We start from the raw sequence: 27,873 nt of genomic DNA, 5'->3' as shown, positions 1-27,873 counted from the left end.
ATTTGTTAAAGTTTGCATGCCTCAACATTGAACCCGTTAAACTCGAGATAGCATAAGGCCTGGGTCTGGTTGTACTCTATGGCCTTATGTGAAACAGCTTTGGTGAGAGCTATTGGTGTTCTTGGGAGCACGACATTCTACCACGTCAGGTGCTCCATCTGACACCGTATCCGTGTCCCATACACAGCGTTGCTTCATTCAGTTTCCACTCAGTGTTGAGTGTAACAACGTCATCATGAATATTACCTTCAGCATCTTCCTTATCCTCCTGACAGGTGAGTGAACGCCGCGTTGTTAGTCATCCAGCACATCCCTGGTCTGTGTCAGTCCGTCACATGAAAGGTTGTGCTACGTTTTCGGAATATAGGAGTATCCCCCAGATGGTTTTTTGTTTGTTTTTTTGTTTGTTTGTTTGTTGTTTAACGCCACACTCAGCAATATTATATGACAGCTATATGACAACGGTCTGTAAATAATCGAGTCTTGACCAGACAATCCAGTGATTGACATCATGAGCATCAATCCACGTGATTGGGATACGATGACATGCATCAACCAAGTCAGCGAGCCTGACCACTTTTTCACGGCAAGCATATCGCCTCTTACGGCAAGCATGGGTTGCTGAGGACCTATTCTACCCCGGATCTTAACGTGTCCCTCAACATGGTAGACGAGCTCATCAAACACAACGGTTCAAACAGAAGGATCTTATGTTTGACCAAACTAAACCTCCGGGCAAACGAAAGCATACTCTTATAAAATGAATTTGACCCAAAAATTACAAAGGTTACTCAAACGTCACTAGGCTGAAAACAGTGGCCGAAACATTTCAAAGTTAAGATCCCCGTATGAAATGCATCACCATCGAATAACCTTTGAGTGTATACTTTCTTTTGCCCGGCAGTGTACTGAATTATCTGTTGTATTGTATGGGGTTACTTTCCATGAATATGTGTTCAAATTTAACTGGACTGAACTTATAAGAAGCACTAAATAACGTTAGTTTAAATTATGTGTGAAATGAGCATTTTTTTAGTCGTCTTATTATTAGTCTTTTTGTCTTATTTGGTTAATGATTCTGCCATTTTTTGATTTCACAAATGTAGGAAGTCCGGGTTAGAATAGGTCTTCAGCAACCCATGCTTGCCGTTAAAGGCGACTGTGCTTGTCGTAAGAGGCGACTATGCTTGCGGTAAAAGGCGACTGTGCTTGTCGTAAGAGGCGACTATGCTTGCCGTAAAAGGCGACCGTGCTTGTCGTAAAAGGCGACTGTGCTTGCCGTAAAAGGCGACCGTGCTTGTCGTAAAAGGCGACCGTGCTTGTCGTAAAAGGCGACTGTGCTTGCCGTAAAAGGCGACTATGCTTGTCGTAAAAGGCGACCGTGCTTGTCGTAAAAGGCGACTGTGCTTGCCGTAAAAGGCGACTATGCTTGCCGTAAGAGGCGACTGTGCTTGTCGTAAGTGGCGACTGTGCTTGTCCTAAGAGGCAACTAACGGGATCGGTATCGGAATTGTATGTTGAACATAACTTTGCAAATGGATCGTTTATGCACAGCAAAAGCCATAGAGTATGTGGTCTAACTACAAACGACCATTTTAGGGAAACAATGAAAAGATGTGACTGGTTATGATGTCAGTTTGCTGTTAAACGCAGCACTCAACATTATTCCAGCTATAAGACAGCGGCATGTAAATAATCGAGTCTGGATCAGACAATCCAGTGACTGACATCATGCGCAACGAGCCACCAAGTTGGGATAATTTGACATGCAATCAACGAAGTCAGCGAGTCTGACCACCCGATCCCGTTAGTCGCCTCTTACGACAAGCATTCTTAACATTTACGGCAAGCTTGGGTTGCTGAAGACCTGTTCTATCCCGGATCTTCACGGTTCGCTTTTTAGTGTATTACCTGAGAACAAATTATTCAAGTCAAGGCCACAAGGTCACAATAATGCTGACGTGACTACATCTGAACTCACTCACTAACTCACCCAATGAGTTAATCAAACATCTTGATAAAATAGAACGCCATTTTAAAATCCATCTTCACTCACTCCTACTGATGAAAACAAGTTAAATATTTCTACATTTCCGATATTAAGCATGTGTCAGTTGAAAATAAGTGTGAGTGTTGGCGTCTTGAGTATACAACTGAAAAAAAGTTCCTTTACATTAAAGCTGCCATGACAGATTCAAGTACAGTAAACTACGGTTATAACGAACTCAAAGGGACCACTAAATTTGGTTCGTTTATAACCGTAGTTCGTTATAAGCATATATTCAGCATATATACAACAAATGGCCGGGACTAAAAAATAAGTTTGTTATATCGGTCAGTTCGTTATAAACGTGTGCGTTATAACCGTAGTTGACTGTAATTGAAGTTACACTTTGTATTTACAGCTGTACACAAAACTGTAACTGTAAACTGTAACGGCTGTGGCAACATCCAGCTCGTGGTTTAAAGTACTGTTTCTTTTTTACGGAAAATTGATTTGAAAATACGCACTTTAAATCACTTTGAAAATCGTGAAGACACTAGAATGTTCCAATGAGTAAAGTGAAATAATAAGGCGTATTTAGATCCAGGTGTTGATTAATGTGCTCCAACTAAACTATCATGCCTTTTTTCTGCACACAGTGTACGGAACGTCAGCGGGGAGGCGCAGCAAGCGGTCAGGTGAGTTGACCTTCTGGTGAAAAGTGAATACATTATATATACAGTTATATACTTTAATCAGTCGAGTTGTCTATGAAGTACACAGGTGGGAAGATGGTGGTGGTGTATGTGTATGGGGGTGGGGGTGGGGGTAGGTGGATAGGTGGTGGGGGTGGGGGTAGGTGGGTAGGCTGGTAGGTGATGGTGGTGGTGGTGGTGGTGGGGGGGGGGGGGGGGGGTGTAGGTGGATAGGTCGGTAGGTGGTGGTTGGTGGGGGGGGGGGGGGGGGAGGATAGGTGGATAAGTCGGTTGGTGTTGGGGGTAGGTGGGTAGGCTGGTAGCTGTTGGTTGAGGTAGGTAGGTAAGCGGGTAGATGGTGGTGGGGGTATGCGGGTAGGCGGGTTGGTGGTGGTGAGGGGGGGGGGGGGGGGGGGGTAGACGGATAGGTGGTGGTGGGGGTAGGTGGGTAAATAGGTTGTTGTTGGGGGTGGTGGGGGTTAGGTGGATAGGTCGGTAGGTGGTTGCGGAGGGCGTAGGTTGGTATAGGCTGGTATAGGCTGGTAGGTGGTGGTGGGAGTAGGTGGGTAGGCGTGTAGGTGGTGTTGGTGTTGGTGGTGGGGTGGGGGTGGGGGTGGGTGGGAATGGGATAGGTCGCTAGGTGTGGGTGTTGGGTGGGTAGGCTGGTAGCCGGTGGTGGGGTTAGGTAGGTAGGTGGTTGGGGTAGGTTGGTAGGGGGTAGGGGTAGGTGAGTAGGTGGGTAGGTGGTGGTAGTGGGTGTAGGTGGGTAGGTCGGTAGGTGTTGGTGACAGGGGTGGTTGGGTTGGCGGGTAGGTGGTGGGAGGGGGGGGAGGTATTGGGGGTCGGGGGGTTACCAATGACATATTACCAACATCATGACATCTAAAATTAAACCCTCGGTGGCACTGTGGGTTACAGTGAGTGAGTGAGTGAGTGAGTGAGTGAGTGAGTGAGTGAGTATGGTTTTACACAACTTTTAGCAATATTCCAGCAATATCACTGCGGGGGACACCAGAAATGGGCTTCACACACTGTACCCATGTGGGGAATCGAGTTGGTTACAAAACGTTACACGACATTTGAGGATGCGGGTTCGATTCCCGTTGTCTACAATGAAAAAGTTTTATTTCTTGGCTTCGGTGTTAGAACATTGGACGTTTGAAACACTAAGTCCAAATTCCATCTACATCTCAAATCATCAGGTCTTACCTGAAAAAGGTAAAACATCGAAAAAGTAAGACCTCCCAAGAGGTAATTACGAGATAGAAAGATGCCTACAATACAATAGGCAAAAGTGGCAGTAGGGTTATAATATCTGTTCAGATATGGTTATCAAAGCATATTTAAATGTTTCAGGTACAAAGGTTCTTTGCATGTTGGGTATGGTTTAAATAAGTTAGACCTTTGGAACCCTGGTGTCTAATTTATGAAATGGTCAGTTTCAGTCTCGAGACCAAACCGTTTCAACGTTTGGAAACCAGGACCAGGGCCCACTTGCACAAAGCGATCTTAGCGCTAAGATGATCGTAACTCCCATTCATTAACATAGGCTTAAGATAGTCTTAGCGCTAAGATTGCTTTGTGCAAGTGGGACCAGGTGTTATACCCTGTGCATATTGAACACACAATGCCATTTAGAAAGTGTTCAATTGTAACACAAAATGTTATATTTGGGATACCACTTTCTAAGTAAAGTACAGATTCTAGTACTTTTTGAGGGTTGAGTCCCATCCGGGATTCGAACCCACATTGCCAGAGTGAGGCACATAATCGCATAATAAAATAAATGATACTTTTTTATGAGAAAGTCAGAGATAGTCAAATTATCACTCAATAATTTCCATGATGTCAATCACTGGATTGTCAGGTCCAGACTCGATTATTTACAACCGCCGTCATATAGCTGGAATATTGCTGAGTGCGGCTTTAAACAACAAACAAACAAACACACCTTGCACAATTCCATCTGTGTGTTCCTGCTAGAGAGATATCCCATGTCTGAAGAGCGCCAGTGTCCTCTCAATAACGTCATATATTTCTCTACATCCAGGTCATGGAGTCTTTCGGCCGCAACACATTCATAATGTACTGAATATTATATACATCGCGTTGGAACCCTGGTGTCTAATTTATGAAATGGTCAGTTTCAGTCTCGAGACCAAACCGTTTCAACGTTTGGAAACCAGGACCAGGGCCCACTTGCACAAAGCGATCTTAGCGCTAAGATGATCGTAACTCCCATTCATTAACATAGGCTTAAGATAGTCTTAGCGCTAAGATTGCTTTGTGCAAGTGGGACCAGGTGTTATACCCTGTGCATATTGAACACACAATGCCATTTAGAAAGTGTTCAATTGTAACACAAAATGTTATATTTGGGATACCACTTTCTAAGTAAAGTACAGATTCTAGTACTTTTTGAGGGTTGAGTCCCATCCGGGATTCGAACCCACATTGCCAGAGTGAGGCACATAATCGCATAATAAAATAAATGATACTTTTTTATGAGAAAGTCAGCTTTTAATCAAGAGATAGTCAAATTATCACTCAATAATTTCCATGATGTCAATCACTGGATTGTCAGGTCCAGACTCGATTATTTACAACCGCCGTCATATAGCTGGAATATTGCTGAGTGCGGCTTTAAACAACAAACAAACAAACACACCTTGCACAATTCCATCTGTGTGTTCCTGCTAGAGAGATATCCCATGTCTGAAGAGCGCCAGTGTCCTCTAAATAACGTCATATATTTCTCTACATCCAGGTCATGGAGTCTTTCGGCCGCAACACATTCATAATGTACTGAATATTATATACATCGCGTTGGAACCCTGGTGTCTAATTTATGAAATGGTCAGTTTCAGTCTCGAGACCAAACCGTTTCAACGTTTGGAAACCAGGACCAGGGCCCACTTGCACAAAGCGATCTTAGCGCTAAGATGATCGTAACTCCCATTCATTAACATAGGCTTAAGATAGTCTTAGCGCTAAGATTGCTTTGTGCAAGTGGGACCAGGTGTTATACCCTGTGCATATTGAACACACAATGCCATTTAGAAAGTGTTCAATTGTAACACAAAATGTTATATTTGGGATACCACTTTCTAAGTAAAGTACAGATTCTAGTACTTTTTGAGGGTTGAGTCCCATCCGGGATTCGAACCCACATTGCCAGAGTGAGGCACATAATCGCATAATAAAATAAATGATACTTTTTTATGAGAAAGTCAGCTTTTAATCAAGAGATAGTCAAATTATCACTCAATAATTTCCATGATGTCAATCACTGGATTGTCAGGTCCAGACTCGATTATTTACAACCGCCGTCATATAGCTGGAATATTGCTGAGTGCGGCTTTAAACAACAAACAAACAAACACACCTTGCACAATTCCATCTGTGTGTTCCTGCTAGAGAGATATCCCATGTCTGAAGAGCGCCAGTGTCCTCTCAATAACGTCATATATTTCTCTACATCCAGGTCATGGAGTCTTTCGGCCGCAACACATTCATAATGTACTGAATATTATATACATCGCGTTTTCTGTCAACAGTACAACTATATTGAGGGTAGAAAAATAAATGTTTACGAGTTCTGACTTTTTGAAATCATTCTGAGGCTTTATTAAACATTTATTTCAAGAGTTCAACTGTGGTTCCCTGTCTACATTTCTTGGTATATTTGGTTGTAGCAATTTAGATTTAAATCAAGGGATACACATAAACTGGGGAACGGAACATAGTATACTGTTTTTATGTAATTGAAAATTGAAAAAAATGTTAAATTTGTTGTTAATTTAACCATCCCTCATTCCTGCAACAGTTTGTAAAAAGTAATCTGTGGCAGGGTAATTTTGGTATATTCGTTCAATGGAGACTGGGTATGAAATGCAACCACGTGACCCCTACTACGTGTTTTTGCTCCAACATGAACCCCACTATGTTTGAAATGTAAATTTGATGTAAATTTGTGCCGAGAAAAGCAAGATTCCATCAGCAGTTGTGTATTAGGCAAAAAACAAATTGTGTATTTTTTTTTTATTCAAATTATATATTTTTAAAATTGATAACATGTAGAAGTAATCTTGAGCGATGTTTAAGCGCCATAACAGTTAATGTCTGTATATAACATCATACATGTATAATCATCACCGACCCGAGCTATTTTCAATTTATTAAAAATCAAACGTATAAAGTCAACTGAGATTTCCTTGCTCGTCAGTTTATAATCACTTGCTAAATTCGACTCAAGATGAGGATACCTCAACAGATTTGAGTTAACATGTTCACATGGAAGTAAAACGTAAGTGTAACGTATATACTGTCAAATAGTGGCACTAAGTCTATGTGTCACTCTCTGTCCTTTGATCTGTTCACGCTGCGTACATATGTCGCATTCATTGATTCATAACAACACCTGGATGAGCTGGGGATCAGCTGACTCGTGTGCGGCATCCTGGATTAGATATGTGGACACTTAATATGAAACTTTCTGAAGTAACTGAGGAACGAAGTTGATTTTATCAAATGTCTGATTGTCAATTGGATTTTTGATTTTTTAAAAACTTTTTTTATTGTTGTAGAGTTGTAGAAAAATACAGTATTCCGTCAAATACATATTTCGGATTGCATGGAATGACACAATACTCTCTTTAAAAAATTAAAGGGTTTGAAACAAACATTGTCCTATTTCAAACCAAAACGGTTGCAACACACAATCAGATTCAAACATATCATGTATCAACAGGGAGCTAAGAATAAAATGCTGAGAATAAAGGTGACCATGTTTTGTTAAAGTTATTTTTGTCATCCTTTTTTTTATAGCAATAACTTTCTCGATTGAATATATGTTTGTAAGTAGTTTTAAAATTATATCTAATTTCGGTTTGGTTAAGTTAGCGATATTATCCAAAATATGAACTGTACTGTATGGTTTTAATTTTTAAAATATAGCTTATAGAAATTTAAACGCTGATGGGTATATATCTTTTGGACATCGTATCTTTGAAAAATCAATGAATTTAATTTTTTCGGCACACATTTACATCTATTTAAACATGGTAGGGGTCATGTTGTTGCAAATTCATTTCTTACCAAAGTCTTCATTGAACCAATTTAGTTTTACACAAAATTACTCGGCCACAAATTACTTTTATTTCTTTTGGGAGGAATGAGAGATGGTTAAACAGACATAATTAAATTAAACAACAGTTCTTCTAGATTTCAAGTGCAGGTGCACACCCCTTGTACTTTTTGTATACTGTATTAATTACCTATCCAAACCTTTAAATAGGCTAAATATATAGTTTCTAATACTTCATTTATACGTCAAAACTTGAAAGCTCTATTACTTTTTATGCACGATAAAATAATCACTGAAATATATTTATTCATAAAATGTAATAATGAAAATTCTTTGAAGGAATGGGCATTTTATATAAACCTTTGGCTCATAAATAATATCCAATCCATATACTTATAATTTTTATGCATTAAATAAATACGTTTATAACGAACACGCTTATAACGAACTGACGGATATAACGAACCTATTTTTTTTGTCCCAACTATTTGCTGTCGTTATGCTGTATAAATGCTTATAACCAACTACGGTTATAACGAACTAAAATTAGTGGTCCCTTTGAGTTCGTTTTCACCGTAGTTTACTGTATTCCATTAGTAAATTAAATACAAACTCCCATTTGTCATAATGCTATTTTGAAATTAATAATAATTGACTGAATCATGTATCCCTTGCTTTACCATAATGCTAGAAGCTTGTCATTTTATAAATAAATTTGTAGACTTTTCATTTCTGTCTCAGCATGTCAAAATAACAATAATAAATAAATAAAATTATTAAAAACCTTTTTCGATAATATGTAATAAGGTTTAAGGACAAATGTATCTGCTCATTTCAGAATAATTTGCCTGTAATTACCTCTTGTGTAAGAGTGTAGGACGTTACCCCCACACGGACAACACCCCACACGGACAACACTGACATGTCCCCACGTGGACAATACCCTGCACATAATATTGAAATGTATATAAATAACCAAAAATATTATTTATTTACAATATTTGCAGGGTTGTTTTACATCAGTCTACTAAGTGTTCACATAAGTCATAGCTATATTTATTTGCATTTCTCCTACTCTACTGGGCCACTGTTCGTTACTCAACGTTTCACGATAAAAAGAAGCAAGAATGAATACATGAGGGACCATCTCAGAACTTAAATGTAGGCAGAGTTCCAGATAACTTTTTGAGCAACTGAGTTTTTACTCTAGGGTTTCTATTTTAATTGGGTTATAACATTTTGCATTGCGTAACCAATATTATTTCACTCATCCATTCATCACTCTATTGGGGTTTCCCAAAATTAGTAAACATTTTAAGATAAAAAAATGAAATAATGTTTTAGATGTATATAACTGTTCTAAATATATAGGCTTGACTCAGAAAGTAAATTAGCTCATAATTGTGTTTCGGAAATTAGCTCCGTTGTACGCATGCTGAAAAAGCTTTATTGGGTATATATGCGTTTTTTTTTTTTTATACATTTGAGTTTTTTCTTTAATGCACGCGTTTTTGTACGCAAGATAATTGAAAGTAATTGGGTTTTGAATATTTTTGGGGAGTATTTCACGCAAATACGCAGCTTATCTGTAGCTCTGATATTGTAGGTAATTGTTTCAGACATAAATCCCACCCCACTACTATGAATTTCTCTCCAAAAAAACTTATTTATGAAAACGTTGAATTCCTTGTAATACACCAAAACACGCTGCCACGAAGTCATGGCGATGAAAAAAAAACTATCTCGCGGAGAGATACGGATTTATTTCATGATAACTCCAAACAACATACCGTATTCGACGTAATAAGCGCCCCGCTATAATAAGCGCCCACGGCGATATTTGCAGATATATAGGCTGGTGAAGAATCCAAATTAGCACCCCTTCCGATTGATCAATGTACACAAGACTTATTTAAACGCGTATAATACACACTCGTGTGTTATATGCACCCTTAATTATGGGCAATTAAATTCTGGGAAAATATATCTGTCGTACATAAACATTTCAGGCTGTCACCATAAAACACGAAATTTATCTTTCAACTCTGTTTTTTTCACCAAAATAATATTCTAATAAGAGCCCCCAATTTCTAATTTTGAGAGCGCACTGGGCGCTTATTACGTCGAATACGGTATGCCTGGCGAATCTTATTGCGTTTTAGTTCCCATCACCATGGGGTCCGAGTTGACTGCTTTTTTCTGTCAGCTTCCCAGATGGCGTTAACGATCACGTGATAAAATAGGCGTTTTCGCTCAGTTTAGTTCTTTATGAAACATTGAGAAATCAGGTAAATTGATTTTGGAATTCAGATTTTTCTCCGACATCGGACTTTTGAACTGGTCCCTAACATGTGCCTGATGGTATGATATCTATGACATTTGTTCTAAAATTGGGACACTTGGCATCTGAGACACGTCGAATCTCAGACACCTGGCATCTGACACCTGGCATCTCAGACACCTGGCGTATCAGGCACCTGGCATCTGACACCTGGAATCTCAAACATTTGACATCTGACCCCTGACATCTCAGACACCTGCCATCTCAGAAACCTCGTATATCAGACACCTGACATATCAGACACCTGACATATCAGACACCTGACATCTCAGAAACCTTGTATATCAGACACCTGACATATCAGACACCTTACATCTCAGAAACCTCGTATATCAGACACCTGGCATCTCAGACACCTGGCATCTCAGACACCTTGAACCTCAGACACCTGGTATCTCAGAAATATCGTATATCAGACACCTGGCATCACAGACACCTGGCATCTCAGACACCTGGCATCAAAGACACCTGGCATCACAGACACCTGGTACCGCAGACACCTGGCATCTCAGACACCTGGTATATCAGACACCTTGTCCCTCAGACATCACAGACATCTGACATCTCTGACACCTGGCACCTCACACATCTGGCACCTCAGACATCTGTCATCAAAGACACCTTGAACCTCAGGAACCTGGCATCTCAGACACCCGGCACCCCAGACACCTCGCACCTCGGATACGTCGCTTCTCAGACATCTGGCATCTTAGACACCTGGAATCTCAGACACATCGCATCTCAGATATCTGTCATCACAGACACCTGGCATCAATGACACCCGGCAAGTCAGAAACCTGGCATCTCAGACACCTTGAACCTCAGACACCTGGCATCTGAGACACCTGGCATATCAGAAATCTGGCATCTCAGACACCTTGCACCTCAGACATCTGAAATCACAGACACATGGCTCCTCAGACAGCTTGCACATCAGACACCTGGCATCTTAAACACCTCGCACCTCAGATACGTCACACCTCAGACACCTGACATCTCCGACACCTTGCATCTCAAACACGTCGCATCTTAGTCACGTCGCATCTTAGACACGTCGCACCTCAGACACCTGGCATCCCAGACACCTGGCATCTCGGACACCTGGCATCTCAGACACCTAGAATGAGAGATACGTCACACGTCAGACACGTCGCATCTCAGTCACGTCGCATCTCAGTCACGTCGCATCTCAGTCACGTCGCATCTCAGACATGTCGCATCTCAGACACGTCGCATCTCAGTCACGTCGCATCTCAGTCACGTCGCATCTCAATCTCGTCGCATCTCAGTCACGTCGCATCTCAGTCACGTCGCATCTCAGTCTCGTCGCATCTCAGACACGTCGCATCTCAGTCACGTCGCATCTCAGTCACGTCGCATCTCAGTCTCGTCGCATCTCAGTCACGTCGCATCTCAGTCTCGTCGCATCTCAGTCACGTCGCATCTCAGTCACGTCGCATCTCAGTCACGTCGCATCTCAGTCACGTCGCATCTCAGACACGTCGCATCTCAGTCTCGTCGCATCTCAGTCACGTCGCATCTCAGTCACGTCGCATCTTAGTCACATCGCATCTCAGTCTCGTCGCATCTCAGACACGTCGCATCTCAGACACCTCGCATCACAGTCACGTCGCATCTCAGTCACATCGCATCTCAGTCACATCGCATCTCAGTCTCGTCGCATCACAGTCTCGTCGCATCTCAGTCTCGTCGCATCTCAGTCACGTCGCATCTCAGACACGTCGCATCTCAGTCACGTCGCATCTCAGATATCTGTCATCACAGACACCTGGCATCAATGACACCCGGCAAGTCAGAAACCTGGCATCTCAGACACCTTGAACCTCAGACACCTGGCATCTGAGACACCTGGCATATCAGAAATCTGGCATCTCAGACACCTTGCACCTCAGACATCTGAAATCACAGACACATGGCTCCTCAGACAGCTTGCACATCAGACACCTGGCATCTTAAACACCTCGCACCTCAGATACGTCACACCTCAGACACCTGACATCTCCGACACCTTGCATCTCAAACACGTCGCATCTTAGTCACGTCGCATCTTAGACACGTCGCACCTCAGACACCTGGCATCCCAGACACCTGGCATCTCGGACACCTGGCATCTCAGACACCTAGAATGAGAGATACGTCACACGTCAGACACGTCGCATCTCAGTCACGTCGCATCTCAGTCACGTCGCATCTCAGTCACGTCGCATCTCAGACATGTCGCATCTCAGACACGTCGCATCTCAGTCACGTCGCATCTCAGTCACGTCGCATCTCAATCTCGTCGCATCTCAGTCACGTCGCATCTCAGTCACGTCGCATCTCAGTCTCGTCGCATCTCAGACACGTCGCATCTCAGTCACGTCGCATCTCAGTCACGTCGCATCTCAGTCTCGTCGCATCTCAGTCACGTCGCATCTCAGTCTCGTCGCATCTCAGTCACGTCGCATCTCAGTCACGTCGCATCTCAGTCACGTCGCATCTCAGTCACGTCGCATCTCAGACACGTCGCATCTCAGTCTCGTCGCATCTCAGTCACGTCGCATCTCAGTCACGTCGCATCTTAGTCACATCGCATCTCAGTCTCGTCGCATCTCAGACACGTCGCATCTCAGACACCTCGCATCACAGTCACGTCGCATCTCAGTCACATCGCATCTCAGTCACATCGCATCTCAGTCTCGTCGCATCACAGTCTCGTCGCATCTCAGTCTCGTCGCATCTCAGTCACGTCGCATCTCAGACACGTCGCATCTCAGTCACGTCGCATCTCAGTCACATCGCATCTCAGTCTCGTCGCTTCTCAGACACGTCGCATCTCAGTCACGTCGCATCTCAGTCACGTCGCATCTGAGTCTCGTCGCATCTCAGTCACGTCGCATCTCAGTCACGTCGCATCTCAGTCACGTCGCATCTCAGTCACGTCGCATCTCAGTCACGTCGCATCTCAATCTCGTCGCATCTCAGACACGTCGCATCTCAGACACGTCGCATCTCAGACACGTCGCATCTCAGTCACATCGCATCTCAGTCACGTCGCATCTCAGTCACGTCGCATCTCAGACACGTCGCATCTCAGTCACGTCGCATCTCAGACACGTCGCATCTCAGTCACCTCGCATCTCAGTCACGTCGCATCTCAATCTCGTCGCATCTCAGACACGTCGCATCTCAGACACGTCGCATCTCAGACACGTCGCATCTCAGTCACGTCGCATCTCAGACACGTCGCATCTCAGACACGTCGCATCTCAGACACGTCGCATCTCGGACACCTGATATCTCAGACACCTGACATCTCAGACACCTCGCATCACAGACACCTCGCATCTCAGACACCTGGTACCTCAGACACCTGACATCTCAGACACGTCGCAACTTAGTCACGTCGCATCTCAGACACCTCGCATCTCAGTCACGTGGCACCTAAGACACGTCGCATTTCAGATACATCGCCTCTCAGACAAATGGCATCTCAGACACCTCCGATCTCAGACACGTCGCATCTCAGACACCTCGCATCTCAGACATCTAAAAGCAATTATAACAATGGCAAAAAATAACAAATACTCATCTCGCATCAACGATTTATATAAAACCTGTCAACAAAGGACAGTACATCAATAAGTATGGTATCACGTGTATCGTCATGAAAGATATATATAGTGTCATGAGATATAAAATGCTATGGTAGATGCATTGTATCATCATACGTGTACAGTGTCACCGGATATACAATAAACTGGAGTACCAGTTTTAATTCGTTATAACCGTAGTTCGTTATAAGCATATATACAACATATACAGCAAATGGCCGGGACCAAAAATATGTTTCGTTATATCCGTCAGTTCGTTATAATCATGTTCGTTATAAACATAGTGTACTGTATGTGTTTTATCATGGGGTATATAAAGTGACATGACAAAATCATAAAATAGATTGTTCTCATGGTATACACAAGAAGTCTATCGTTGAGTAACCATGCTGATGTTGTTTATCCAAAATATGTCGCTCCTTCTTTAAGAGAAGGTGACCCAGTCATTTAAGGCGTCGCGATTCGCTGTGCAGAGTTGCGTCCCTTGGGCACGCCAGAAACCAATGATTGTGGGTTCGAATCCCGGTTCGCCCCGATTATGTTTCTTGATTTGCCAGCACCATACCCGTGCTCGTGGGTTTCACCGAAGTGGTAAACGTGTGTGACCTGCATCACTTCGGGCTTTCCTCCCACATTAAGCTGACACACCGTGATATAACTGGAATACTGTTAAAAGCGGCGTTAAACCCAACTTACTCACTCACTCAGTCACTCTTTCAGAGAAAATAAAGGTTTGCAAGGAAGCGCGAAGCACAGATGTTTAAAAAACTGAATACAAATTGAATTAAAATTCAGGAAACTACAAATGTGAGCATATTGTCCTGCTTGGGATACCTTAATGATTTAGTAATGACGTCATATCTACAGAGTCACATTGCGTCCGAGCCACTGACCATAACGGAGACGGAGTCCTCTCGCAATCGGACGACGCTGACTGCACGCTGTACTACGAGTGTTATGAGACCTACCACGTGGTCAAAAGGTGCCCCTGTCCCAAGGTTTGGCAACAGTCCACGGAGTCCTGCATTGACTACTCGTGCATGCCTGGTGAGTTGTGGATAGTGTTTTGTATGTTGTTTATCGCCGCACTCTCTCTGCAATATTCCAGCTCCTTGAGGGCGGTCTGTAAGTGGGGACGGGGGAAGTGCGGGTGTGCGGGTGTGCGGGTGTGCGGGGGTGGGTATTACATTGTTTTTTATTAATTATGTCTCGTCACTGTTGTGTTATTTAAACTAATGAATTCGTTGATATTGTTTGACCGTATTTTTGTCAGTGTTTTATATATCATTAGGTCAATGCACGTATGTGTTAAACATGGGAATATTAATTTTTATATTTGGTTCCATAATAAAATAGGCTCATAATAATTGTATTTTGGAAAATTAAAAACAAACTATATTATGGGCGTAATATATGACGTAGGGGCACATATGATTTTTATGAACCCCGATATGTTTTCCCTCGTAGGTAATAAAAAGAATTCTAATGACACCCGTGCCTAAATTCGAGTATTTCACTCGCTCTCGCTCGCGAAATACCGACACTCGTGTCGTAAACAAAGTATGACTTGAAAGCTCATACAATATCCTCTATTTATTACCTGCGAGGGCAAACATATCGGGGCTCATAAAAATCATATGTGCCCTCTGGTCAAATCTCGTCACGAGATAACAATGTATTGTTTCCGTCATCCGGACGGCATTGGTGACGTCATTCGAATCTTATTGTGACGTGAGGTCGGAATGACGTCACACCAGAAACGACGTCATAGCTGAAGTCATTCGACACATTGTGGTTCCACTGCTGTTTCGACTTACTGTCCTCATAGGTAAACACTGAAATTCGAATCTGTATGTAGATATCTTCAGGTAATAAATCGAACATTATATTCGTGTTCATGCCATCCTATGTTTACGACACGCGTGCCTAAATTCCGGTATTTCCCTCGCTCTCGGCTGGAATTTAGACACTCGTGTAGTAAACATAGTATGACATGAGCAGAAGTATAATATCACCTATGTAACGTGTCATCTCTTAATGATACATTCGATACATGTGTCTGGGGATGATATTGTTCAAGGGTTGTGTAAAAAGATGTAGGGTCATAGTTAATTAATGATGTGTTTAATTAAAAGTTATCTGTTTATCAGATTAAGCTGAAAAAATATCTCGCCTCCTAACCAGATCCCCCCCCCCCCCCCCCCCCCCCCCCTTTCCCCTAGGTAATCAAACGGACATTTCCTTATATCTTTGTTGTATTTCTTACAGAATCTTCCAATATCCCCTGCACTATCGCTGTGACTGGGTTCGACCTCGCGCTGTACGACACGAGCGGAGGGCATCTGCTGAACGTCGAGCCTCAGGTCTCAGCAACAGTGTTTGATCCGTTCATGGATCGACTTGTATTTGCCGGCGAGTCAACCGTGAAAGATAGTAACTCAAACGGAACAGAGGTGGATCTGATAGCCGACCTAGGTAGGGGCATGATGTTGTATAGCCGACCTAGGTAGGGGGGAGGTGTTGTATAGCCGACCTAGGTAGGGGCATGATCTTGTATAGCCGAACTAGGTAAGGGCGTGATGTGTATAGCCGACCTAGGTAGAGGGGAGATGTTGTATAGCCGACCTAGGTAGGGGCGTGATGTTGTATAGCCGAACTAGGTAGGGACATGATGTTGTATAGCCGACCTAGGTAGGGGCATGATGTTGTATAGCCGACCTAGGTAGGGGCGTGATGTTGTATAGCCGACCTAGGTAGGGGCGTGATGTTATATAGCCGACCTAGGTAGGGGCATGATCTTGTATAGCCGACCCAGGTAGGGGCGTGATCTTGTATGGCCGACCTAGGTAGGGGCTTGATGTTGAATAGCCGACCTAGGTAGGGGCGTGATCTTGTATGGCCGACCTAGGTAGGGGCTTGATGTTGAATAGCCGACCTAGGTAGGGGCATGATGTTGTATAGCCGACCTAGGTAGGGCGTGATGTTGTATAGCCGACCTAGGTAGGGGCGTGATGTTGTATAGCCGACCCAGGTAGGGGCGTGATCTTGTATAGCCGACCTAGGTAGGGGCGTGATGTTGTATAGCCGACCTAGGTAGGGGCGAGATGTTGTATAGCCGACCTAGGTAGAGGGGAGGTGTTGTATAGCCGACCTAGGTAGGGGCGTGATGTTATATAGCCGACCTAGGTAGGGGCGTGATGTTGTAAAGCCGACCTAGGTAGGGGCGTGATGTTGTATAGCCGACCTAGGTAGGGGCATGATCTTGTATAGCCGACCTAGGTAGGGGCGTGATCTTGTATAGCCGACCTAGGTAGGGGCGTGATGTTGTATAGCCGACCTAGGTAGGGGCATGATGTTGTATAGCCGACCTAGGTAGGGGCGTGATGTTGTATAGCCGACCTAGGTAGGGGCGTGATCTTGTATAGCCGACCTAGGTAGGGGCGTGATGTTGTATAGCCGACCTAGGTAGGGGCATGATCTTGTATAGCCGACCTAGGTAGAGGGGAGATGTTGTATAGCCGACCTAGGTAGGGGGTAGCCGATCTATGTAGGGGGTAGATGTTGTACAGCCGATCTAAGTGGGGGTAGCCGATCTAAGTAGGGGGTAGATGTTGTATAGCCGATCTAAGTAGGGGGTAGATGTTGTATAGCCGATCTAAGTAGGGGGTAGATGTTGTATAGCCGATCTAAGTAGGGGGTAGCCGATCTAAGTAGGGGGTAGATGTTGTATAGCCGATCTAAGTAGGGGGTAGATGTTTTACAGCCGAACTATGTAGGGGGCAGATGTTGTATAGCCGATCTAAGTAGGGGGTAGATGTTGTATAGCCGATCTATGTAGGGGGTAGATGTTGTATAGCCGATCTAAGTAGGGGGTAGCCGATCTATGTAGGGAGTAGATGTTGTATAGCCGATCTATGTAGGCGGTAGATGTTGTATAGCCGATCTAAGTAGGGGGTAGCCGATCTAAGTAGGCGGTAGAGGTTGTATAGCCGATCTAAGTAGGGGGTAGATGCTGTACAGCCGATCTATGTAGGGGGCAGATGTTGTACAGCCGATCTATGTAGGGGGTAGGTGTTGTATAGCCGATCTAAGTAGGGGGTAGCCGATCTATGTAGGGAGTAGATGTTGTATAGCCGATCTATGTAGGGAGTAGATGTTGTATAGCCGATCTATGTAGGGGGTAGATGTTGTATAGCCGATCTAAGTAGGGGGTAGATGTTGTATAGCCGATCTATGTAGGGGGTAGATGTTGTATAGCCGATCTAAGTAGGGGGTAGACGATCTAAGTAGGGGTAGATGTTGTATAGCCGATCTAAGTAGGGGGTAGACGATCTAAGTAGGGGTAGATGTTGTATAGCCGATCTATGTAGGGAGTAGATGTTGTATAGCCGATCTATGTAGGGGGTAGATGTTGTATAGCCGATCTAAGTAGGGGGTAGCCGATCTAAGTAGGGGGTAGAGGTTGTAGAGCCGATCTATGTAGGGGGTAGATGTTGTATAGCCGATCTATGTAGGGTCGTGGTGTTGTACAGCCCAACTATTTCTTTTTACTAATTGTTCTATTCAGTTAGATCCAATAGGGTAATTAATTGCGCTGTACATAAAAATATATAAAAAACATATAAGAAACCTAATCATTTACAAGGACATCACTTGGCAAATATTTGGTTTGTAGTTGTCACCTCGTATTTTGATTGGTCTTTGAAGATATAGGATAATTTCTCCAGCGATATGATGAGGGTAACGCTATTATCATGTTCAGAAGGCCGAGGAGGGCGGTTGAAAAGACCGAGGGCTTCTGCAAAGAATAATGCCCTGAAAAATAGCGGTACCGTTATTATAGCTAAAATGGATGGAATTTGTTACCAAATAAAATGAACCAACAATATCGGTTTTGAAACATTTACTGCAATCAACACGAATGTCAGTGACCCACTTTTACAAATATAGAAACGTCATAAAACAAACCAGATGGCGTCACTATCGAACGAGACGTCACCTATCCCTCTCCTATGACGTCACCTAGCAACGGGCGTGATAATGGCCCATCGTCAAGCAATATGAGGGCATTATCAAGTTACAGTGGCCTGCTCATTTCTGATAACATGCGGGCGGTTTAATGGTAATTCTATCCATTTTAGCTTTTATGACTCTTACAATCGACCTTTGATCAAGATCTACCATTAAAGCATTGTTATTCAACACTGATTGCTTAATGTCCAGGTATTGATGTCGACTATATGGCGATGGGCGAGGACCTATTTCTTGTGTCTGGCAATAAAGTGTATCAGCTGGATGGAGTGAATGCAACCACCAAGTTGCTAGTTACTGCAACCGCCCCCATCCGTGATATACGTTACAATCCAAACGACAAGTAAGTCCACTGAGAGTGAGTGAGTAAGTTTGTTTGTTTGTGTGTTTGTTTGTTTGTTTGTTTGTTTGTTCAACGCCAACCTCAGCAATACACCAGGGGTGCGTTGCAAAGCGCCAATCACTTGCAAGCGATGTACAGCGATTCGCCTTACAACAGTGCGCTAACTTTCAGACGCTTGCAAGCGAAGCAATTGCTGGCTGAGGTCGCTTCGTTCTCAAACCAATATGGCGGCTTACTTTGACAGCGGAACAAGAAATTCTTGATTCAAAGGCAGCTAACAGCCAATCATCCTCAGCCTGCTCTACATCTTCAAAGTAGTCATAAATTCCATCAGTTCGTCATCGAGGCTCTTCCATTACGTTCTTCATTCCGTCAAGGCAACCAAGCGCTAGTTGCGCCGCCATTTTGGAACAGTGCGCAAACGCTTCGAACTGCTGCAGACACCGGGATGAGCGATTAATTTGCTTTCTCTTAGCGGTTCGTGGCTTGCAACGCGCCCCAGCTGTGTGACTGCGGTCTTTTAATAATCGAGCCTGGGCCTGACAATCCAGTGATTCACATCATGAGCAACGGCATATGCAAATGGGATACGATGACATGCATCAACCAAGTCACCTAGTCTGGCAAACCGATCCCGTTTGTCGGCTCTTACAAGAATGGGTTTCTGAAGACCATTTCTAACCCAGATCTTCAAGTGAGTGAGTGAGTGAGTTTGGTTTTACGCCGCCTTTAGCAACATTCCAGCAATATCACGGCGGGTGACACCAGAAATGGGCTTCACACATTGTACCCATATCGGGAATCGAACCCGGGTCTTCGGCGTGACGAGCGAACGCTTTAACCACTAGGCTACCCGACCGCCCCCAACATCTTCAAGGCTTAGGGGGGTAAGGTGAGGTGAGGTGAGCCGACCAGTCCTTGTTTAAGCCCGTAAATGCCGAGCGCCAGACAGGGTAACAACAAGTACCATCTTTTAACGTCATTTTGTATGACGCGGTCGGGGATCGAACCCCGGACCTTCCGCTCTCCGGGCGGACGCTCCACCATTAGACCACGGAGGCGTTCTAGGGGGGTAAGTGAATGAGTTAGGTGTACTCCTCTCTTTCCTCAACCATAGCAGCCTGTCAGCTTTATGTGAGAGGAAAACGTGAAGTGATGCTCGTGCGTTTCACCAAGGTATTATATACCATATATACGATATGAGGATGGTTTATGTGGTATAAATCACGTTGATGAAACCCACGAGCATCGTGCTGATTGACCAAATTGAAGGATTTTGGTAAATCAGAAGCCACAATCAGCGGATCCAAGCACGGGTAAGGGAAGCAACTGAGGAGATCGTGTTAAGGCTCTTGAGACTACTGGGCCACCCAGCCCCCGGTCAGAATAGTGGTTGATATTATGAACAACGTCCCACGCAGTCGGGACATGAACCATTTTCTCGCCTCGCACGACAAGCATATGTTACTGTCGACATATTCTAGCGTTGAATTTCCACTTGGTATATTACAGTCAATGCGTAAAATATTTTCCCGTCAGATTGACTAAATGTTATTAAAGTTCAATGGGCTAAAAGTATAGCAATAGACTAAATATGCCGGATTAGAAGACATACAAGTAAAAAAGAATACACTGACTTCCTTTTTATTTTAATCCTGTCATTTTCCGTCACTGGTTGATGAAAAAGAGAAAATAAAGTTTGAAATTCGTTATAATACTATCACAAAGGGACAAATAATTGTTGACGGACTGAAATATTTAGGCGTTATGAAAACTGCCTTAGTGAAAATTTCAGTCATTGCACACATTGACGGAGTTTACACATTGATTGATAAAGTACTAATACAGTACTGATACAGTGCTGACACAGTGCTGATACAGTGCTGATACAGTACTGATACAGTACTAATACAGTACTAATACAGTACTGATACAGTACTGATACAGTGCTGACAGTGCTGATACAGTGCTGATACAGTGCTGATACAGTGCTGATACAGTACTAATACAGTACTGATACAGTACTGATACAGTACTGATAAAGTGCTGATACAGTCCTGATACAGTACTGATACAGTACTGATACAGTGCTGATACAGTGCTGATACAGTGCTGATACAGTACTGATACAGTGCTGCCCTGTCTGATGCAGTGCTGATACAGTGCTGATACAATGCTGATACAGTGCTGATACAGTGCTGATAAAGTGCTGATAAAGTGCTGATACAGTGCTGATACAGTACTGATACAGTGCTGCCCTGTCTGATGCAGTGTTGATACAGTACTGATACAGTGCTGATACAATGCTGATACAGTGTTGATACAGTGCTGATACAGTGTTGATACAGTGCTGATACAGTGCTGCCCTGTCTTATGCAGTGCTGATACAGTACTGATACAATGCTGATACAGTGTTGATACAGTGTTGATACAGTGCTGATACAGTGTTGATACAGTGCTGATACAGTGCTGATACAGTGCTGATACAGTGTTGATACAGTGCTGATACAGTGCTGATACAGTGCTGATACAGTGTTGATACAGTGCTGATACAGTGTTGATACAGTGCTGATACAGTGTTGATACAGTGCTGATACAGTGCTGATACAGTGCTGATACAGTGCTGATACAGTGTTGATACAGTGCTGATACAGTGCTGATACAGTACTGATAAAGTGCTGATAAAGTGCTGATACAGTGCTGATACAGTACTGATACAGTGCTGCCCTGTCTGATGCAGTGTTGATACAGTACTGATACAGTGCTGATACAATGCTGATACAGTGTTGATACAGTGCTGATACAGTGTTGATACAGTGCTGATACAGTGCTGATACAGTGCTGCCCTGTCTGATACAGTACTGATACAATGCTGATACAGTGTTGATACAGTGCTGATACAGTGTTGATACAGTGCTGATACAGTGCTGCCCTGTCTTATGCAGTGCTGATACAGTACTGATACAATGCTGATACAGTGTTGATACAGTGCTGATACAGTGTTGATACAGTGCTGATACAGTGCTGATACAGTGCTGATACAGTGCTGATACAGTGTTGATACAGTGCTGATACAGTGCTGATACAGTACTGATAAAGTGCTGATAAAGTGCTGATACAGTGCTGATACAGTACTGATACAGTGCTGATACAGTGTTGATACAGTGCTGATACAGTGTTGATACAGTGCTGATACAGTGCTGATACAGTGCTGATACAGTACTGATACAGTACTGATACAGTGCTGATACAGTGTTGATGCAGTGCTGATACAGTGCTGATACAGTACTGATACAGTGCTGATACAGTGTTGATACAGTGCTGATACAGTGCTGATACAGTACTGATACAGTACTGATACAGTGCTGCCCTGTCTGATACAGTGCTGATTCAGTGTTGATACAGTGCTGATACAGTGCATCCTTGTCTGATGCAGTACTGATACAGTACTGATACAGTGCTGATACAGTGCTGATACAGTGCTGATACAGTGCTGCCCTGTCTGATGCAGTACTGATACAGTGCTGCCTTGTCTGATGCAGTACTGATACAGTGCTGCCCTGTCTGATACAGTGTTGATACAGTGCTGATACAGCGCTGATACAGTGCTGCCTTGTCTGATGCAGTACTGATACAGTACTGATACAGTGCTGATACAGTGCTGATACAGTACTGATACAGTGCTGCCCTGTCTGATGCAGTACTGATACAGTGCTGCCTTGTCTGATGCAGTACTGATACAGTGCTGCCCTGTCTGATACAGTGTTGATACAGTGCTGATACAGTGCCGATACAGTGCTGCCCTGTCTGATACAGTGTTGATACAGTGCTGATACAATGCTGATACAGTGCTGATACAGTGCTGATACAGTGCTGCCTTGTCTGATGCAGTACTGATACAGTACTGATACAGTGCTGATACAGTGCTGACACAGTGCTGCCCTGTCTGATGCAGTTAACCTCTACTTTTGCAGACAGCTGTACTACCTGGTAGGCAATGGCGAGGATGCCGTGTACAGCTTCAACCCAAGTGATGACCCGATAACTGTGTCCAGCATCGAAGTTAACGGGCCACCCGACCACCTCGCCTTAAACGTTAATGGTGAGTGAGTGGGTAGCGTGTTAACGCAGCCGCTTTGAACCGAATTTAAATCATATCAAGGTCTGCGATGGCGGTCTCAGATCATTTGAGGAGAAGAGAAACAAACGGATTTTGAGCTGGCAATAATCTGGAGTGAGGGAGTGACTGAGAGAGCTGGGTTTAACAGTATTCCGTAGCAACCTGATTTGGGAGCAAAGCCCCAAGTGGTGCTGATCTTTGACGTTTCCCATTTCGTCGAAACCCCTGAGTATGGTGCTGACAGACCTAGAAACAGAATCAGAGGCGAACACAGTCATAGGTTTCTGACGCCTTAGATGACTCGGCCCTCCAGATTTTTAATCAATGTCATAGCTATTCACTGGACAGACGTTTCTCCTGACAAAAAAAAACTAGCAAAGGAATGGCCTATTCTTTTCGTCCCCTGCAAACCCCAAGCTTTCCAAGGACACCTTTTGGGTTGCATTTTATAGCAGCTTCATTCATTACCTTCTGACAGAGAGAGAAATATAATTGGGGTTGTATTGAAATAAAAAAATGTACAATTGCGGAAATATTGTTTTGATAATTATAGAATGTGTTTACCTGGGATTTCGTATGGAGCCTACATACTTTTAGTCGGGTACAGGTAAAACTATTCCAAAAATGTCAATTTTGTGGCAGAAAATTTGTTTTTCCAACTCAATGAAGCAACATTATTTTAAAAATCTAGGCACATTTTAAAATCCAACAGTACTTGATTCTAATCCTCCACAGTTAATGCATGGTTATATCATGGCACATATTCTTATGAGCAAACAACAAAACATATAACTTCATCATTTAATGACAAAAAATCAAAACTTATTGATTGTTAGTTGGCTTACAAACATATTTTTTCCATCAACATTTCTTTTCAAGCAACACAGTCATATTGTAGGTCTTGTTTATTTTCTTTGTCCAATACAACATGCTGTCACTTTGTTTCAGGGAAGCAATTCCAGCACAGTCCTCTTGTAGGTCTTGTTTGTCTTCTTTGTCCAATACAACATGCGGTCACCTTGTTTCAGGGAAGCAATGCCAGCACAGCCATCTTTTAGGTCTTGTTTGTCTTCTTTGTCCAATACAACATGCAGTCACCTTGTTTCTAGGAAGCAATGTCAGCACAGTCATCTTGTAGGTCTTGTTTGTCTTCTTTGTCCAATACAACATGCAGTCACCTTGTTTCTAGGAAGCAATTCCAGCACAGCCATCGCGTAGGTCTTGTTTGTTTTCTTTGTCCAATACAACATGCGGTCATCTTGTTTCAGTGAAGCAATTCCAGCACAGCCACCTTATAGGTCTTGTTTGTCTTCTTTGTCCAATACAACATGCGGTCACCTTGTTTCTAGGAAGCACTGCCAGCACAGTCCTCTTGTAGGTCTTGTTTGTCTTCTTTGTCCAATGCAACATACGGTCACCTTGTTTCAGTGAAGCAATTCCAGCACAGCCATCGTGTAGGTCTTGTTTGTCTTCTTTGTCTAATACAACATGCGGTCACCTTGTGCTAGGGAAGCAATGTCAGCACAGTCCTCTTGTAGGTCTTGTTTGTCTTCTTTGTCCAATACAACATGCAGTCACCTTGTTTCAGGGAAGCAATTCCAGCACAGTCCTCTTGTAGGTCTTGTTTGTCTTCTTTGTCCAATACAACATGCGGTCACCTTGTTTCATCGAGGCAATTCCAGCACAGTCCTCTTGTAGGTCTTGTTTGCCTTCTTTGTCCAATATAACATGCGGTCACCTTGTTTCATCGAGGCAATTCCAGCACAGTCCTCTTGTAGGTCTTGTTTGTCTTCTTTGTCCAATACAACATGCGGTCACCTTGTTTCATCGAGGCAATTCCAGCACAGTCCTGTTGTTGGTCTTGTTTGTCTTCTTTGTCCAATACAACATGCGGTCACCTTGTTTCATCGAGGCAATTCCAGCACAGTCCTCTTGTAGGTCTTGTTTGTCTTCTTTGTCCAATACAACATGCAGTCACCTTGTTTCATCGAGGCAATTCCAGCACAGTCCTCTTGTAGGTCTTGTTTGTCTTCTTTGTCCAATACAACATGCGGTCACCTTGTTTCATCGAGGCAATTCCAGCACAGTCCTCTTGTAGGTCTTGTTTGTCTTCTTTGTCCAATACAACATGCGGTCACCTTGTTCCAGGGAAGCAATGCCAGCACAGCCATCTTGTAGGTCTTGTTTGTCTTCTTTGTTCAATACAACATGCGGTCATCTTGTTTCAGGGAAGCCATGTCAGCACAGTCCTCTTGTAGGTCTTGTTTGTCTTCTTTGTCCAATACAACATGCGGTCACCTTGTTTCTAGGAAACAATGCCAGCACAGTCCTCTTGTAGGTCTTGTTTGTCTTCTTTGTCCAATACAACATGCGGTCACCTTGTTTCTAGGAAGCCATTCCAGCACAGTCCTCTTGTAGGTCTTGTTTGTCTTCTTTGTCCAATACAACATGCGGTCACCTTGTTTCTAGGAAGCAATGTCAGCACAGTCCTGTTGTTGGTCTTGTTTGTCTTCTTTGTTCAATACAACATGAGGTCACCTTGTTTCTAGGAAGCAATGCCAGCACAGTCCTGTTGTAGGTCTTGTTTGTCTTCTTTGTTCAATACAACATGAGGTCCCCTTGTTTCTAGGAAGCAATGCCAGCACAGTCCTCTTGTAGGTCTTGTTTGTCTTCTTTGTTCAATACAACATGCAGTCACCTTGTTTCTAGGAAGCAATGCCAGCACAGTCCTCTTGTAGGTCTTGTTTGTCTTCTTTGTCCAATACAACATGCAGTCACCTTGTTTCTAGGAAGCCATTCCAGCACAGTCCTGTTGTAGGTCTTGTTTGTCTTCTTTGTCCAATACAACATGAGGTCACCTTGTTTCTAGGAAGCCATGCCAGCACATGCGTGTGCATTTCAAAGAGCGCCATACGACTCTTGTTTCCAAATTCGACGCATCAGTGACAAAAATGATGTCGGGGCAATTCCCTATTTTGACTTGTACCATATGTTCCCATTTTTTTAGCTGAACAAGTGACTTGCCTTTGCATGTGTTTGTTACGGGTGCCACCGGTCGAGCAGGATACACTCACGTATTCACGAATACTTGTATCATGACTTTTTTGTAGTGATTCATAAACACATGCTCATGATATAGTCGGAATCGTACAATCGACTCTGCTTTATGCATACATTTCTAGGGTTTGGTCGCTATAGTTCTACTTTGTCTGGTATAACATGTGCTCCCTTTGTTTCAGAGAATGAACTGATTTACAACACAATCTCTGGCCTCTACAGGCATGAGATCGGCCACGAGGAAGGTCACGACGAGGAAGAGGGCCTGATCATGGCCGGTTTTCCCTATGTAACAGCCCTTTGTGCCTACAACAACAAAATCTATGACATCAGAGCCGGGTAAGATGCCGCTGTACTTGTTATACGGGATCTGTGAAGACCCGGGGTAGAATAGGTCTTCAGCAACCCATACTTGCCGTAAAAGGCGACTAAGCTTGTCGTAAGAGGCAACTATCGGGATCAGGTGGCTCGCTGATTTTGTTGATGCATGTCATCGTATCCCAATTGCGTGGATCGATGCTCATGATGTCAATCATTGGATTGTCCCGACTCGATCATTTACAGACCTAGTGGTCCTGCTAGAGGTGATTTTATCGAAGAAAATATATCGTCACGGAAAATTCTTGAAAAAGATAATTATGAAAAACACGTTGCAACAATGACATTTGTGTGGCAGACTATTTCTTTCTTTTTTTCAACAGTCTGCCACACAAATGTCATTGTTGCAACGTGTTTTTCTTTTAGAAAACCCATTCAGGCTCATAGCACTAATTAGAAAATATCTGGTATTACAGCTGCAGCTGAAATAGCATCCTATCTCCAGACAAAATCCCGGCCTCCCCGGCCCGATTCTTTATTGGATGTGTTAGTTCGCTTGTAAAGGGGTTTGCGACACCAGTATACAACGGGTTTGAATTAAAACTCAACACCAAACCATAACAGCATCTAATTGGCTTATACATGGGTCACTTTGGGATTATACAGGATCAGTGTGATTCATATTTGCAGAGTTGCATAAATTGGTCACGCCAGAAACCGTATCCCGTTTCACCCAGATTATGTTTCTAGGTTTGTCAGCACCATACTCGTGCCCGTGGGTTTCACCGAAGTAGAAACAAGTCTAAGACCTGCATCACTTCGGGCTTTCCTCCCACGTTAAGCTGACATGCTGTGATATAACTGGAATACTTATAAAAGTGGCGTTAACCCCAACTCTCTCACTAACCCAGTATTTGCAGTCAACACTGATGCTCATCAAAGACAGACCAGAATAAACTCGCATTATTATTACTTTGCAGCATGGTCGAAATAAGACTGTTGGACGGGTCGTTGGAAAAGTCATTTGGAGTCAGGTCCGCCTTCAGCATCGAACCTTATGGAAAGTGTTAAACGATTTCCGTCGGCAAAATCGGCAAAGCGAGAAGAATGGACCGTTCACAATGAGCTGTAACCATCGTTTTTCCTGCATTTGAATAAACGTCCACCTCGTTCAGAGAGTTTATCCATTCAAAATATATTTATTTTTGCCAATATTGTTGAGACCTTGGTTGAGCGGCCGCCCGGAGAGCGGAAGGTCGGGGGTTAGTCCGCACATAGATGGTT

The 27,873-nt window shown here is 43.5% G+C and overlaps 1 protein-coding gene across 1 annotated transcript; it reads left to right on the top strand.

The window, feature by feature from the left end:
• Positions 1–153: 153 nt before the first annotated feature.
• On the top strand, positions 154–27,768 carry LOC124152681. The gene is made up of 8 exons (XM_046525712.2): positions 154–275; positions 2,644–2,682; positions 14,588–14,767; positions 15,989–16,195; positions 18,944–19,094; positions 23,069–23,196; positions 26,454–26,610; positions 27,570–27,768. The coding sequence occupies exons 1-8, from the start codon at positions 236–238 to the stop codon at positions 27,658–27,660; spliced, it is 993 nt and encodes a 330-aa protein (XP_046381668.2). The 5' UTR covers positions 154–235; the 3' UTR covers positions 27,661–27,768.
• Positions 27,769–27,873: the final 105 nt, after the last annotated feature.

This window comes from Haliotis rufescens, unplaced genomic scaffold, assembly GCF_023055435.1.
Source record: "Haliotis rufescens isolate VD_foot unplaced genomic scaffold, xgHalRufe1.0.p SCAF_14, whole genome shotgun sequence".
Taxonomy (NCBI): Eukaryota; Metazoa; Mollusca; class Gastropoda; order Lepetellida; family Haliotidae; genus Haliotis; species Haliotis rufescens.
The sequence above is the reverse complement of the archived record's forward strand: the minus strand, read 5'-3'. Positions and strand labels throughout refer to the sequence as shown.